The following is a 16,122-nucleotide window of genomic DNA, read 5'->3' on the forward strand; positions in this document are numbered from 1 at the left end:
ATAGGAGAAGCACTGTCGCTCTGTTTTAAAAGGGAAGGAGTCATAACTTATTTTTAGAGCCCGCTGGTTGATTGGAAAGAGAAGCTTTTGTTAAGGTTCAATTTATAACCTGAGAAATTTCCAAAAGTCTGTAGCATATCTAAGAGGACAGGAATAGACTCAGTCGGATTCTAAACAAAACAGAGCAGGTCATCCGCGTAAAGCGATGCCTTATGCATAATGTCTTCCCTCCTAATTCCCGCAATTCTGTTTTCGGTTCGTAAGGCAATTGCCAGGGGTTCTATGGCTATGTCAAAAAGATTGGGTGATAAATTGCACCCCTGCCGTGTCCCTCTGTGAAGGGGGAAATAGTCTGACATGATGTTATTTGTGCCGACTGATGCCATGGGAGATGTGTAAAGAATCTTAATCCATGAACAGAATTGTGGGTCAAAACCAAATCTCTCCAGAACAGTGAATAAATAGGTCCATTCAATTCGATCAAATGCCTTTTCGGCATCAAGTGAGATAACAATCTCAGGTTGTACTGTAGAGTAGGCAGAGTAGAGAACATTAAATAAGCGACGCATATTAAAAAAAGATTGTCTGTCTGCAACAAACGCTGTTTGGTCAGGGTGGATTATAAGGGGTAATATCGTCTCCAGGCGTCGTGCAAGAGCTTTAGTGAGGGTCTTATAGTTGCAGGACCATCATTTACTCCAGGGGGTCCTTGTCCTTTTTTAGTAAGACTGAGATTGAAGCCTGAGTTAGGGTTTGTGGCAACATGCCATTATTAAATGTTTCAGCAAACACCTCTTAAGATAGGGGATCATTTGGAAGAGAATGCTTTATAAAATTCAATGGGGAACCCATCAGTGCCCGGGGCCTTTCCATTTTGCATTGTGTTGATGGCCTCAGTGATTTCTTCTGTGGATATTGGGCTGCCCAAGTCAAAACCATGACAGTAAATAATAAAAGAAAGTGACATAGTGATTACAATCAGAAATCTGTGGTAGGTGACAGAAATGGCTAATTAGTCAGTATATTTGGATGCTTGCATAGTAAAAAAAAATGGGGGGGAAAAGTGACAAACACAACAAGAAAGAGCCATGTAGTATACATACAGTAGTATATTCTAATACTTAAACAAAAAAAGAAACCCTTCTGCTGACCTTCATATGAGGCCCCGGCTAACTCTCCTGAACTAGAGCTTAGTACTAACATGTCAAAACAAGCTACGCTAAACCATACTCAAGGCATTTTAATATTATTTACTTACATGTAACACCGTAACATTTGTTATTGAATACAAACATTTCATATTGGATGTCACTGCTCCCCTTCAAAAATATCTAAGTAAGATGAAACATCTTAAATCAATCTTTGCTTGTTTTCTGTCTGACTGTACTAGTTTTAAGATATTTTACTTGTTTTAAGAAAAGTGACATTTTCCTGTTATGTTGGCAGATCATTTTGCTTATTTTAAGTAATATTTCCATTACCCCGTTCTATTGCTTTTTTCTTGTTTTTGAGAACTGACTTTTTGCAGTGTGGAACAAGTCTTACAGTTGCACAGGGCAGTTTTCCAGACATAGATTAAGCCTCAGCCTCATATGGAGTGAAACATCTCCTTGAAGATGCCTTTTAGTTTAAAATTAAGTTTTGTCTGTGTCCAGGAAACTGTCAGTTGTAGTTACTGAACTATTTATTGTAGAGTTTTTATAACCGTTGTAGGGGTTTCTTCTTCAATAACTATCTATTGTAGCTCCAGCGTTTCAGTCTAATATAGCGTTAATAGCTTGATTGACGGTGAGAATTATGAAGGGCAGCTGGAATGTGAAATATGATATTTGGGTCGAAGCGTACCGTTGAATGGATGTGAATGTGAGTGGGAGGACAGTTAGCCATTTAGCCAGTCCATTGACGATGTATTGTGACAGAGGCCGTTTGGCAGCACTGTAGCATTTAGCTACCTCCGCCGTGTCGTGACTGACGTCTGTTAAGTAAAGCAGAAAATCGATCTCTGGGGATTGCTTCTCCTTTCACCTTTTCTGATTCAACCTTTTAGTCTAATAGCACCTCACGACAACAACACATGATTATCCTAAATCTCTCTCTCTCTCTCTGAAGTTGACAAGACAGTGCCAGACCACAAGCCCACAAAGCCTGCCGCCCCTGTTGTCCCCCCCAAGAAGCCTGTACCCCCACCTGGGAAAGGTCGACCAGTGAACCTGCCCCCAAAACGACCAGACAAGCCTCTTGCTCCCTCTCCAGGGGCCAAGTGAGTGTCCCTCTTTCCGTCCGTTCGTCGTTCCATCCATACGTCTCTTTGTACATTTACCCATCCATACATCCCTAACCCATCCGTCTGTCCATCCAGCGATCCATCTCTCCATCCATCCCTTCATTCACTTATTATGAATTTTTTTTTAAACATTTTTTATTACTTTGTGTTTATAGATTATTTTAATTAAACTGTTTCTGTTGGTTGCTCCCTTTCTCTTCAGGCACAATGGAGAGGTGCCTTCCTTGCGACCAAAGTCCGACTTTGAGCCAACGTTACCCAGCAAACCAAAAACGCTGTCCGGCGACTGGGGAGAGAAGGCACCGGATATGGGTACGTACATGTACTGTACGTAGGACTGCTCTGCTAGCTCCCTGCTTCGATTCCGCCATCGACATATCCTGCCTCTTCTCTCTCACCCATCCTTCCTGTCAATCTCTGCAGTCTTTATCCCAATAAAAGCAGAAATGACCTATAAACATATATATACTGTATACTGTATATATTTTTAAAGATTCCCTGCCCTGGGGGTCCTGGTATTGATCCCACCAGTACGGTAGTTATTTCACCTTAATTTTAGCAATATGAGGAACTCATATATTGATCCCCAAGGTCTCGAGTGTGCCCCGTACTAAATACATACTGTTAAATATGAAATATACACAATCAATAAAAAACATTTCTGTGAGCAGGACTCTAATTAGGATCTTAAAATGAGAGGCAGGTGGTCAGGCAGGCGGTCAGGCAGGCAGAGAGGCAGGCAGACAGGCAGGAGGTCAGGCAGGTAGAGAGGCAGGCGGTCAGGCAGGTGGTCAGGCATGCGGTCAGGCAGGTAGAGAGGCAGGCGGTCAGGCAGGTAGAGAGGCGGGTGGTCAGGCAGGTGGTCAGGCAGGCGGTCAGGCAGGCAGAGAGGCAGGCGGTCAGGCAGACAGGCAGGAGGTCAGGCAGGTGGTCAGGCAGGCGGTCTGGCAGGCGGTCAGGCAGGCGGTCAGGCAGGCGGTCAGGCAGGCAGGCAGGTGGTCAGGCAGGCAGGCAGGTGGTCAGGCAGACAGACAGACACACGCAGGCAAACAGACAGGCAGACAGAAAGATAGATAGGCGGACAGGCAGGCAGACAGGTAGGCAGACGGGCTCAAAAAAGAAAAACTTGGCTTCTGGGTACTTTTAATGTCACAATTTAATGTCAGAAGCAATTCAGGCGCATATTTTTGCATTAATAATGCATTGTTGCATGCTCTAAGTCCGATTTAATGAGAACTTTGGCCGTCTGAATCCCAGAGAGAGAGAGAGAGAGAGAGAGAGAGATATCAGTTTTGGATTGGATTGGCTCTGAGGTGCAGAGCTATGACATCACCGGGGAGCTTCTGAACACTACAGTGCAGTGTTTCTGTGGCAGGCAGGCAGGCAGACATTGGTGAGAGAAAGATGGATGGAGAGAGAGCCGTGTGAAAGTGTGGAGGTGAGTTCAGTTCAATGTTTCTGTGACAGGCAGGCAGACAGACAGACAGGTAGGCAGAGATACAGACGGACACTAAAAGTGTGAAAAGAACTGTTAAAACCACCGCAGTCAACCGGCCGGCATCCTCCAAGGTCAGCTCTTCTGGGACGGTTCTGGGAATGTCAGACAAACACAGAAACACTCTTCCTTCTCCTTCTCCTCCTTCTCATTCTCATTCTCCTTCTTCTCGTTTTTCTCCTTCTCCTCCTTGTTCTTTGCCTTCTCCTCCCCCTCACCTCACTCCCTGGAGGAATAACACTTGGTGTCATTTCTAAAGGTTTGGGTTAACTGGTTTATAATGGATGTTTTTCTCTATACGGTTTTTCTGTTATCAAGGTCTCTTGTGCAAGGGGAATGAAAGGAATGATTTAGTCACCATGACCTCCCTCTGATCCCTTTGTAGGCTGTGTTCTGTGTGCGCCTTGAATCTCTAAAACTCCTTCACTTTCATGATGTTCCCCGGAATGCAGTTTTGTATAAATGTTTAGTAATGTCCTCTTATTGAAGTCTTTCTTTCAACTTCCTCTTATCTTTTTATTCTCATTGATCCCTTTCATTCCTATGATCTATCTCCCTCTCTCCATCCCTCCCCTCTGTCCTTCTCCCTCTCCTTCCTTCCCTCTCTCTCTTCCTCTCTCTCCCTCCTCTCTCTCCTTCCTTCTCTCTCCCTCTCTCTCTCCTGCCTCTCTCTCTCCCTCCCTGGCTCCATCTCTCTCTATCCTTCTAATTCTCCCTCCCCACTTCCCTCTCCTCTCTCTCCTGCCTCTCTCTCTCCCTCCTTTCCACCCTCTCTCCCTCTATCTCCTCCTCACTCTCACACTCTCACCCCCCCCTCTCTCTCTCTGTAGACCTGATGAGTTTTGATGACCTTTCTGCTGGGGCTGAGAAGCTGTCTCATCCCACCGCCAACAGACCAAAGATGCCTGGAAGGAGGCTGCCCGCCCAGTTTGGAGGAGGCCACTCTGTGAGTGGAGAACACACACACATAAACACACACACACACACACACACACACACACACACACACACACACACCACTCAGATGAGCTCTGTAGTCTGAAAGGATGAAAGTGGAACTGACTTCCACTTGACAAGGTGTTTAATAACAGCCATGTGACAAGGTGTTTAATAACAGCCATGTGACAAGGTGTTTGATAACAGTCATGTGACAAGGTGTTTGATAACAGCCATGTGACAAGGTGTTTTATAACAGCCATGTGACAAGGTGTTTGATAACAGTCGGGAGCTGACATCTAGGGATGCTCCGATCTGGATTTTTGGGGCCGATACCGATCACCGATTTTTTCCCTCAAGATCAACCGATACCGATACCGATACCGATTTTTAAAAAAATACATAACTGTAGGCCTACTGACTGGATAGCCTACATATTTTTTGCTTTTTAGACAAAAGTTTTGATCCATTAGGCACCAAGCAAACGCAGACCCATTTTTATGGCATAGTAAAAGTCTGGCCTATCACCCAGTTAGGGCCTGAAGCCCAAGTCAGTCGATATGGCTGTATAAAAGACATCATAAACGTGGCCTTCATGGTTTACATACTGTTACGTCCTCCTATGTTTTCTGTTCAGTTATCTGTCTTCCCCAGGGAAAAAAAAAAGAGATCGGTTTTTGCGATCGGCCATTTTTACCGATCACCGATCGAGTCATTTGGAGTGAAATCGGCCGATTTAAATCGGTGGCCGATAAATCGGAGCATCCCTACTGACATCTGTCAGTCTGATGGCCTCCTTGTGAAAGCTTTCCATTAGAATCAAATGGACACACCATGATTTGCTTGTCAAACACTGAATAGGCCTGTTAACAAGTCATGCAGGATACACACACAGACACACACACACACACACAGTCACACACACACACAGGGCTTTAGAAGACATCTCAGCAGAGAGGTATGACACATAGATACACACACACACACACACACACACACACCATCGACAGACAGACAGACAGACAGACAGAAAGAAAGACAGACACTAGGCAGTCCTGTCTGTCGTAGAGTTGTAACTTCAGTTCTTCTGACGCTTCTCTCCCTAGCCGAACAAGGAGGTCAGTGTGGAGAAATCCTTCAAGGTGGAGGAGGAGGACGCTCCCAAACCAAAGTTGATAGAGGCCAGGAAGGTGAGTCTTTCACCTCACTAGTGACTGTAATAATAACACCCCGTTAGATCCATATCTGTTCAGAAGACTGGCGATGACTGTGATTAGCAGAGAGGCATTTGAATAATGACGATAACGCCGTGGTTAAATCACCTCTTATGATATCCCTACTCCACAGAAGAGGTGTGTATCAGGTTCCCTTGGGAACTATATTTCTCAGAGCAGTGCGGAAAACCCCAACATAAATAGTTATCATCGGTATTGTCACTTGGTTGGCTAACAACGTCCCCTACCTGTGACAATATTAACGATAAATCACGCCGAATACGCGTGAGGCCCACACTACCCTATCATTAGTCAGTCATACCTTGTGCTAATTCTCATCTTCAGGTGATTGGAGTGAGAGACACGTGAAGGTGGAGATTAACATTAGCATAACTTTAATTGCAATTGAATGAGACTGAGGGGGAGGATGGGAGATCTAGGTGTTTTACAATGCCGAAAAATAAAAATAAATACTGCCCGCCATTGTCCACTCTCCATTCGGCCAATCAGCCAGAGAACAGCAATATGGCAATTACGCTTGAGTGGAATTGTCATGGTGATTTAGAAGCAACAAGGGGCTATTACGGGGTGTTTCTGGAAGGCAGTGATGGTGCTAGTGGTCGCCATGCGAAGGACCCCCACCCTTACGACTCCAGGGTCATCCTTAGTTTACCCCTTCCCCCCCAATGCGGAGCAGGTAAGCAGGTAATCCCTGTGTATGAACGCCCTAAAACACACAAAAACCTATAGGCTTCTAAATCCTTTAATTGTTTTAAAATGAGATGTCAACCCTCACATCCCCTGGACTAAGGCAAGTGACTACAGAGGAGGTCTGAGAGTGCCGCGATCCTTGGAGGAGAACATCTCTGTACCCCTTTCTTTCATCTTTGTAAGTCATACCTCCTGGTGTGACTCTACAAGTGATTCACAGGAGATTGGTTTGCTGAGAGAGGACAAATGTTTGTAAATGTTACACTTTTTCTTTTCTTCAAAAGCCTTTGGAGGAGAACGTCTTTGGGGAGGAACCTTAGATCTTCTCTTCTATGTGTTTTGAGAAAGAAGAGATGATGGTATAGACTATGGGCCGGTTTCACAGACAAGGCTTAAGCCTAGTCCTGGACTAAATCACACTTTCAATGTAAAATCTCCATTGAAGATGCTTTTTAGTCCAGGATTAGGCTTAAGCCTTGTCTGTGAAACTGGCCCTTAATATACTAAAGAGGACAGACTATTGGGGACTATTTGAGGACTACTAAGGACAAAACAAGGCCTTCCCTACTTTAGCTACTGTACAGCCACACTAAACGGTTAGCTTCTTCCTACTGTTTTGAGTGTCACAGAAAAAGTCTGAAGGCAAGTGGTGGATCACAGAATGGTAAAATACTAAACAACCAATAAACCACCTGACTCTGAATAAACTACCTGATTCTGACAGTGCTGCCATGTTGCTGAAAAGTACTGGAGCTCAAAACTCAGGGTTTTTAAATTTCAGTTGAAAATTAAAAATGTCTAATTTTTGTTGGACCACTGGAGGGGTGGTCAGTCCATGGTGTATGAAGTTTAAAACAGGTTCTGAACAGCAATTTGTTTTATTCGAGATATGTTTCGGGAGAGAGCTCCTTCGTCAAAGCATGACAATGTTTGCCATGTCACGACAAATGCATTCTCTTTCCTAATAATGTGCTATGTGCCTTTAGAAGATGAAGGTAAAGATAGGAAGGAACTATCTTCTATTATTATAATTATAATAATATAATTATTTGTATTCTTTTTTTTTACCTGGAAAAGTCTCAGAGGTAATTTGGTAATCGATTTTACAAGAGAGTCCTGACCAAGTCAGAGAGCAGCACAATTAACATGGTTGCAGATATAAAAACATATAGAGGTGGGATGCGATTAAAAAAATTATCTAATTAATTAGAGGCTTTGTAATTAATTAATCGAAATTAATCGCATTTGAATCGCATATCAATATTTGACACGAGAAGCAACCGTTTTCAACTCAAATGGATTTGTTATACGAGTGAATCAATGAATAGACATATACATAAGTTTAAAGCAGCAAAATCCTATTTATTTTAGCTACAGACACCAACAGATCACACAATGTACCTAACCTAATGTTACACTAACCCTCCCCACCGTCCCGTACCCACCCAAATATCCTTGGTCAAAATAATAAACAGACCAACAGTTTAACATAGTCACAAGTGCCATCTAAAATGGTAACAAACAAAAAACAGTACCCTTCACAGTAACAACAAACCCATTGGTCTCAGGATACCTCTAAGCCTACTACTTCTTCTGCTTCTTCTCTTTGACCAATCATCATGAAGTGCTTCGAGAAACTAGTCCGGGCCCACATACTCACACGCCTCCCGCCCAACCTGGATCCATACCAGTTCGCCTACAGAGCCCACAGGTCCACAGAGGACGCCATCGCGTCGACTCTCCACGCCACTCTATCCCACCTGGAGAGGGGAAACAGCTACGCGAGACTGCTCTTTGTGGACTTCAGCTCCGCCTTCAACACCATCCTTCCAGACAGGCTAGTGACCAAACTACTAGACCTGGGTCTATCACACTCTATATGTGCATGGATCAAGGACTTCCTGACCGACCGCCCCCAGAGGGTGCGGGTGGGCCCCCACACCTCCACAGCCCTCAGACTCAGCACTGGGTCCCCCCAGGGCTGCGTGCTAAGCCCCATCCTCTACAACCTCTACACCTACGACTTCACCCCCGTCCACCCCAGCAACTCCATCGTAAAGTTTGCAGACGACACCACCGTGGTGGGATGCATCTCGGGGGGGGGGACGAGGCGGCGTACAGGGATGAGGTAGAGCAACTGAGCAAGCTGTGCAAGGTTAACAACCTGCTGCTGAACAAGTCAAAGACCCAGGAAATTATCGTAGACTTCAGGAGGAAAAAGTCTGAGATCCAGCCCCTGCTCATCGACGGAGAGAGCGTGTAGAGAGTCTCAACCCTCCGATTCCTGGGGGTGCACATGCAGGATGACCTGTCCTGGAAGGACAACACAAAAGCCACCATCAGATTGAAGAACAGCTTCTACCCCAGGGCCATCCAGGCCCTGAACACAGCAAAGACCTAGGTTCTGGGCCCTGGACAGTCTGGACGGATTGATGGCAGCTGCTGGACTGAAAAAATCAGGTGTAGTGCTGAGGCACAAATATGTACATTTCAAGCCTGCAAACTGCGACACTTTAAATAAATGTGCAATAACACTATGTGCAATATGACAACCCTAGTCGTCTATCTGTACAGTATAGTATAGTGGATAGTGTACATAGCCTTTATTTATGTAAACCAGCTCCTTCCCTTCTTGTGTTTTTTTAACGTTTTCTTTTTCTTTTTCTTTTTTCTTTCCTAACACCAGGGGAGCCACCCCTCCTAAATTTCGTTGTTTGGTACCTGTACTGTAGCAATGACAATAAAGACCATTCATTCATTCATTCATTCATTTCTGCCAGTTGCTGAGACAAACTAGCCTGTTTACATTTTCAGAGCTCAAGGCTGCCCTCTTGTCATCTGCAAGGGAGAAAAGTCTCTCACAAGGAACAGAAGTGGCAGGGCTTGCGAAAAAAAAAAGAAGAAAAGTGATTAAAATGTGTTAAAAAAGTTAACGTGTTATTTTTTCTGTAATTAATTAATCGAAATTAATGCGTTAAGTCCCAGCCCTAATAAAAACATATAACAATTTACAATGAAAACAAAGTCATCAACATCAGGGGTCAAACAGGCACAAACATTTACTGCCGAATGTTTCTGCCTCCAAGTCAGAAGTTAGAATGACTTTGAATTACTTTATGTCTCCACAGCCTTCCATGCCCTCTATGCCCTCTCACTCCCAGTCCCCCATGCTCAAGCCCAGCCCAGCCAGCACGGAGCCCAAAGCCAGCCCAGCACCGGCCCCTAGCCCCAGCCCCCCCAGCTCCAGCCTGGGCCTGACGCCCACCCCTACCCCCACCCACTCCTCCACCCCTACACCCAGCACCGAGCACCGGCCCAGAGCAGCAGAGCTGGAGGAGCAGGGCCCCCAGATGGAGGACCTCCGGACCCAGATGAAAGAACTGCTGCTCTCAGTGGAGCTACTCAAGACCCAGCACATGTAACTGACTCAGCTCTGTGTGTGTGTGTGTGTGTGTGTGTGTGTGTGTGTGTGTGTGTGTGTGTGTGTGTGTGTGTGTGTCTGTGTGTGTGTGTGTGTGTGTGTGTGTGTTCAAACACTAAAGGGTTGTGTGTGTGTGTCTATAGGTCTGTGTCTGTTGTGTGTGTGTGTGTGTGTGTGTGTGTGTTCAGACACTGAAAGGTCTTGTGGATGTGTGTATCTGCAGGAGAGAGATCTCTGAGCTGAGGGGCGAGTTGGACGAGGAAAGGTTGAAACGAGTGGCCCTGCAGGTATGTACACACACTCACACACACTCACACACACACACACACACACATACACACACACACACAGACACACACACACACACACACACACTCTCTCACATTCTGCCCCCCACCAGCACAAAGTGGACAATACTTGTTAGTAGGGATGCACCGAAGGTTTGGCCACCGAAAGTATTTGGCCGAATAATAGCAAAAAAAGCACATTCGGTATTCGGCCGAATGTGTGAGAAGACCGAATGTTTACCAGCGAATATTAGCAGGGTTTTTCCTGCATAGAGAATTATGAGGCGGCCGTCATATTTCTTGCCGCCTCCAGCTCTCGACAAAACTCTGACGGTAGTATTTTCTGTAATTTCGAACTGCAATTGCGGCATTGCACCGACGTGGTGGCGGGGTGCTATTTAACCCTAACCCTGGTGGCGCTGTACTGCAAATAAGCTTAGCTTTCGTGTTTGCTAGCGAAATAGCTGTGCATGTAAAGACAAAACAGGGAACCAGCCGGCCTTGCGCACTCGTCGCTTTCAGAATAGTCTTAGGTCAAAACGTTATTTCATATAAAAAATCCTGGAAGTCACATTAGTTGGCTTGCTGTTTCATTATTCAGAATGACAAGTTGAGCCTATACTAGCGTTAGTCAGTGCTACTTTTAATGCATTATTTGCTAAATGATCAGTTTTGAAGTCTATCAGGGTTTTCAATAACTGAAAAGTTCTATTGATCAGACAGTTTTTGGACTGACATGGTACTACTATCATTAAGGACTAACAAACTTTCTCTGTCATAACACCTCATTTTGTGCCAGGAAAAACCCTGAGTAGTGTACGTTTTTTTGATGACGCGATCAAGCAATGCTGTTCTTATTTATTTATTTATTTTCAGTTATTGTGCTTTGTTGGTATAGCCTGATCTGGAATGTTCAATAAAAGGGACCAATAAAATATTTCACAATTATTTTCTTTGAAAAGCATGAATAAAAAGCTACATTTATTTAATTTATGCAATGGTACAAAAAGAAATGAAAAACTGCCGGTATTCGGCCAAATGTTTCCTTAAATTCGGCTTCAGCTTCGGCCAAGAATTTTCCCTACTTGTTAGCTCACATCCAAGGTCCTCGTCTCTGGCCTTTCACAGCACAGCTCTACGCAGGGAGTCTCCCGCTTCTCTCTCCTCCTCTCCTCTCCCCTCCACTCCCCAGCCCTCTCATCCCAATCCCTCTTCCCCTCCTCTCCTCTCCCATCCCAGCCCCTCTTCCCAGAAACACAGATGGCCCCCTACTGGGCCCCTGCCATGCACACTTCCACATCGCCAAAGCTTAGCCCAGATCCCCCCGCCACCAGCCGACCCCCTGCTGTTGGCTTCTCCTCTCCTCCCCGCTGCCTTCTCTAATCCCTCGCTCTTTACCCAGGGAGTCTCCCCTCTTCTCTTCAGCCCTCTCCCATCCCAGGCCCTCTTCCCAGGTACACAGAGGCCCCCCTACTGGGCCCCTGGCATGCACACTTCCACATCGCCAAAGCTTAGCTTAGGATTCCCCCCGCCACCCCAAAACCCCCTGCTGTTGTCTTAGCTTATACCCCCTCCACTCCGACCCCCTGTTGCTGTTCTGTTACAGAAACACTACAGGGGAGATCTTGAAGGACACACACTTCAGAGTTCCACAGCAAATAATACATTCATCTGCATGCATACTTTCTTTCAATATCCATCTCTTCATTATTCCCGTAACTCTTCCTCCCCACCCTCTCAATTACTCTGTTTCTCTATCCACAGTTTCTCTCCTCTCTGAATTAAATTATGTCTTGTCTCTCTCTCTCTCTGTTGCTGATCTTTTGAAACTTCTGAAAGCGTTTTTTCCAGCCAGTATACCAATTTGTATGCTGATGAGTTAGAGCTGTGAAATCAAAATTATGTCAAAATGCAGCACTATCGTGCACAGATCAGCCTTACAACATGTAACGTTAAGTGCCTGTTACTTGCCGCTTTCAGTTCTAGTAGACTAGTTTAGATCTCGCAACCAGGGAAATGCCGACATGAAATGCCGACACGATTCTATTTTTATTTCTCCTGACACGTTGAGCACTGTGCTTTTTTTTGTTGGTGAACTACCGTAATAAGCCTAAAAAAGTTCAACTGTTCAAAAAGTGCAACTTCTCTGCTTTCAGAAACTGTTTGAATTTTTTAGATTAGGCATATAGTTCATGAATTACGTTTGAAGGAACGCTGTAAAATCCTGTCTGCGCCGACAGCTCCGGTTTCGGAGCAAGATGCAAATCTATCGGCATTAGTCAAATACATGCTCACATCCAGTCATCCGCTCACTGCTCTCCATCAAAAATGGCACATCCATCAATAATATTACATAATAACAACTGCTCTGATTAGATTGCTTAGATTGTTTAATACATCAACGGGGGGAAAAGCGAGATGAACTCGCGAGTATCATGCTTCCTCCATTGAACGGAAAGTCCTATCTATTCAATTCAAAGTGTTTTAGCCTTCCCCCTTTCCACTGGTAATAAGGAATTGGCAAGAATAGATCGATATAAATAGATCAACATAATGCAGCACTATCATGCACAGATCAGCCTTAAAACATGTAACGTTAGATATATAACGGAGCGATGTATTTCTACGGAAAGGCTGACTGACGCGGGGCTCATACAATCTCTGCGTTTGTTATAGATACGAGTGCTCCGGTGTCTTGCTGGTAGTCAAATATATTTATTTATATACACAGCATATGGATGTTACGTGCCTGTTACCTGCCGCTTTCAGTTCTAATAGTTTAGATCTTAAGCTCTAACTAGGCTCTAAGCTCTAACTAGGGCTGTCCCAAACGACAATTTTTCTAACGATTAATCTAGCGTTTATTTTTTCGATTAGTCTAACGACTAATTTATCGATTAGCCTAACGATTTTTTTTTTTACTGTTCGAAAAAAAAAGGAAAAAAAACATCTTATCATGTGTAGGCCCCTTAATTTCCACCTCACTGCTATGTTTAGCCAACTTGAATGCCAACATGGCCATTTAGAAGTCTGTCCATCACCACAACACATAGCTAGCTAGTAGCTACATAGCTAGCTAACGTTACTCTCGCTGCTATGTTATGATTAGCTAAATTGATGCTAACGTAGCATGCGAGCTACGAGCTAGATAACGTACAGTAGGTGCGAGCACCACAATGACAATAGGCTACCGTAGCTAGCCAGCTACATAGCTAACGTTACTAACACCAGAAGACAAGACATACAAACTGTGGTGAGCTACATTGCTTGTGTAACATTAGCTAGTAGCTATCCATTTTTCACTCATACACGGCTGGAAAAGTGAACAGAAATACAACGCTGACTTACGGTGCTATCTTGCGGCTGTCTTCACAAAGAGCTCCAGGATGCTTTCGCTTGAGGTGCTCGTTCATTGCAGACGTACTGCTGTGATAGGCCATTTCATTTTTGCACAGTTTACAGACCACCACATTGTTTTCTTTTTTTGTAAAGTACTCCCACACTTTGGACGATCGTGGGCGAAGTCTTTTAGCTGCCGGCTCTGCCTCCATGTTTGCACTGGTCGCAGCCATTTTGTTTATTTACGATGCACCGACGCACATTACGCAAGTCGACGTATTGACGTAGTCGATTACGCCGACGACGTCGACGAATCGTAACAGCCCTAAAGCTAACACATGCTGTGTCTGCCTGTCTTTCAGATAGAGAGATAAGATGCTAACCCTAACCTGCTGTGCATCTCCTTTGCCTTTCAGATTGAGATCGAGAAGTTAAAGAAGACCGTTCAGTCGACGTGAAGCTGTGATGTTTTACACAATCAGCAGCGAACATCAGTCACCTGACGTTCATCGCGGCGACGGAAGGGGGGGGGGGGGGGGGGGGGGGGGCAGGACGGCGATTCCTATAATATTTTTTTAGTTGTCACCATGAACCTATTCCACATTTGTAAGATTTACATTTTTGCACATATTAAGGTTTTCTAGATATAGAAAAAAAGGTGTAATTAAGATACAGATATGTTGTATGTATATGTTTTTTTTGTTGCGTTTATTTTTTCTGTTTTGTTTTTTGCCAACACAAACGATCGAGGCCTTACTACTGTGCTGGACTGGTAGTCCTTGCGTTCTATGTGGAATGTGTGAGGATTGCGCTCAATACTACTGACTCTGTACAAAGTGATGGGGGTGATTTATTTTTTTGTTTTCTTATTTTTTACGACTTGGGAGTAGTTGATTTTAAAGAATATTCTGATTTCAGTCACAAAGTATCCATATTAGCCTCTTTAGATCATAACAAATGATATGATATATATATACTCCTGTTGCTATAGCAATGATGTACTGCTGCGTCACATGGGAGAAACGCTTGTTTTTGTTTGTTTATTTGTTTGTTCATTTGTTTGTTTTCTAACATTCCTATCCAGGGTAACACTACCGTGCCTGTTTAAAAATATCTTCAAGTGTTAATATTGGGAGCTTACAGCGGTTAGACTTAAAGCATGATATATATTTTAGCAGGTCAACGATGTGCATAGTCAATATATTCTACTCTTGTTCCACTTCTGTTTCTGTTTCCCTTGTAAGGACCAGTCATGTCAAATGGTTCTCAGAAAGTAAGTGCTTTGAGTCTTTGTACAGGTATAATATATAGATGCTATATTTAGTACCATAAAATACAGCCAATGACCTTGACAAGAACACACAAGTGGTTTATGAGATAAACCTTCACGTCACTCTCTATAGCGTGGCTTGCTCTTCGATTGTTGTTATCTTGCACAATTCCTGTACGCCAAATGCTCTGAGCCCTCTATTCTGAACCGAGTCCAGCTCTCTGTCTCTCTCTCTCTTTCCATCCCTTTCCCTCTCTCTTGTCCTCCCCCCCTCTCTCATCTCACCCCCTCCCCTTCTCTCACTCTCTACTCCTCCCTCCCTCTCTTTCTTAAAAGAAAAGTGTGTGTGCTTCAAAGAGTGAACCAATATCTTTCCAACTTGGGATAGAAGAGAGCTTATAATCCTGCTATCTGTGTCTGTCTGTGTCTTTGTCTGTGATCTTCTCCCGAATGCTCTCCCGGGCCAAGTACATCCAATTACTCCTAATGGAGTAGCAGGAAACAGCATCACAGTATCTATTCTCTGCTGTTTCCCCAGTACTGTAAGAGAGAGGGTGAAGAGTCCAGGCTTTCAGAAGACAGGGCAATCAAGGTAAAACCATCAGGCTTGGGAACGTTCTGAAGCACAGTGCAGATGGAAATGCTCTCTCTCTCTTTCCTAAAGCCGGCCAAGATCGTGACTGAAACATGATTTCGAGCTCCGTGCTCTGGCCAGGCTGGCTAACATGTACCTCCTTTCAACCAACGTGAACCTAGTTCTAGTTCTAGTTCTGGGCTGGTGCTAGTGCCAGTTCGCAGTTGGTTCAACTTGCAAACCTTCTAAGAACTGGTTTGCTTTTCCACGGGCTAGAAAGCCACGTCATTACGTCACTGTATACGTCTCTGCGTTCCTAGCAATATGTTAACGGTTCATTGTTCTTTTGCTTTTTTTCATGGTTCTTTTGCTTTTTTTCATGGTTCTTTTGCTTTTTTTCATGGTTCTTTTGCTGTCAAAGCGCGAAGAATTAGTTCGAGATTAGGCACTGAACCGGCCCTCGCATTGCCTTGGTGGAAAAGGGGTGAGAGAGCGTCTCCATTTCGCTAAAACCTTGTCCAAACTTGGCCTGACGGTTGTCATGGCAGCCATCCACACTAGCATCTCCTCAACCGATTGGCCAAACCTGGA

General features: G+C 44.5%; 1 protein-coding gene across 1 annotated transcript in view; it reads left to right on the top strand.

Moving 5' to 3' along the window:
* Positions 1-14,145, top strand: part of cd2ap (CD2-associated protein) — a gene marked incomplete at its 3' end in the record, with an annotated part of 82,544 nt that extends 68,399 nt beyond the window's left edge. Inside the window, exons 13-19 of the mRNA XM_080524003.1 lie at positions 2,110-2,260; positions 2,487-2,596; positions 4,610-4,725; positions 5,822-5,905; positions 9,769-10,058; positions 10,285-10,348; positions 14,104-14,145. Of these exons, the coding sequence (XP_080380129.1) occupies positions 2,110-2,260; positions 2,487-2,596; positions 4,610-4,725; positions 5,822-5,905; positions 9,769-10,058; positions 10,285-10,348; positions 14,104-14,145 (857 nt within the window). The remainder of the gene's footprint in view (positions 1-2,109; positions 2,261-2,486; positions 2,597-4,609; positions 4,726-5,821; positions 5,906-9,768; positions 10,059-10,284; positions 10,349-14,103) is intronic.
* Positions 14,146-16,122: the final 1,977 nt, after the last annotated feature.

This window comes from Nansenia antarctica (assembly GCF_963989245.1).
Source record: "Nansenia antarctica genome assembly, chromosome: 1".
Lineage (NCBI taxonomy): Eukaryota > Metazoa > Chordata > Actinopteri > Argentiniformes > Microstomatidae > Nansenia > Nansenia antarctica.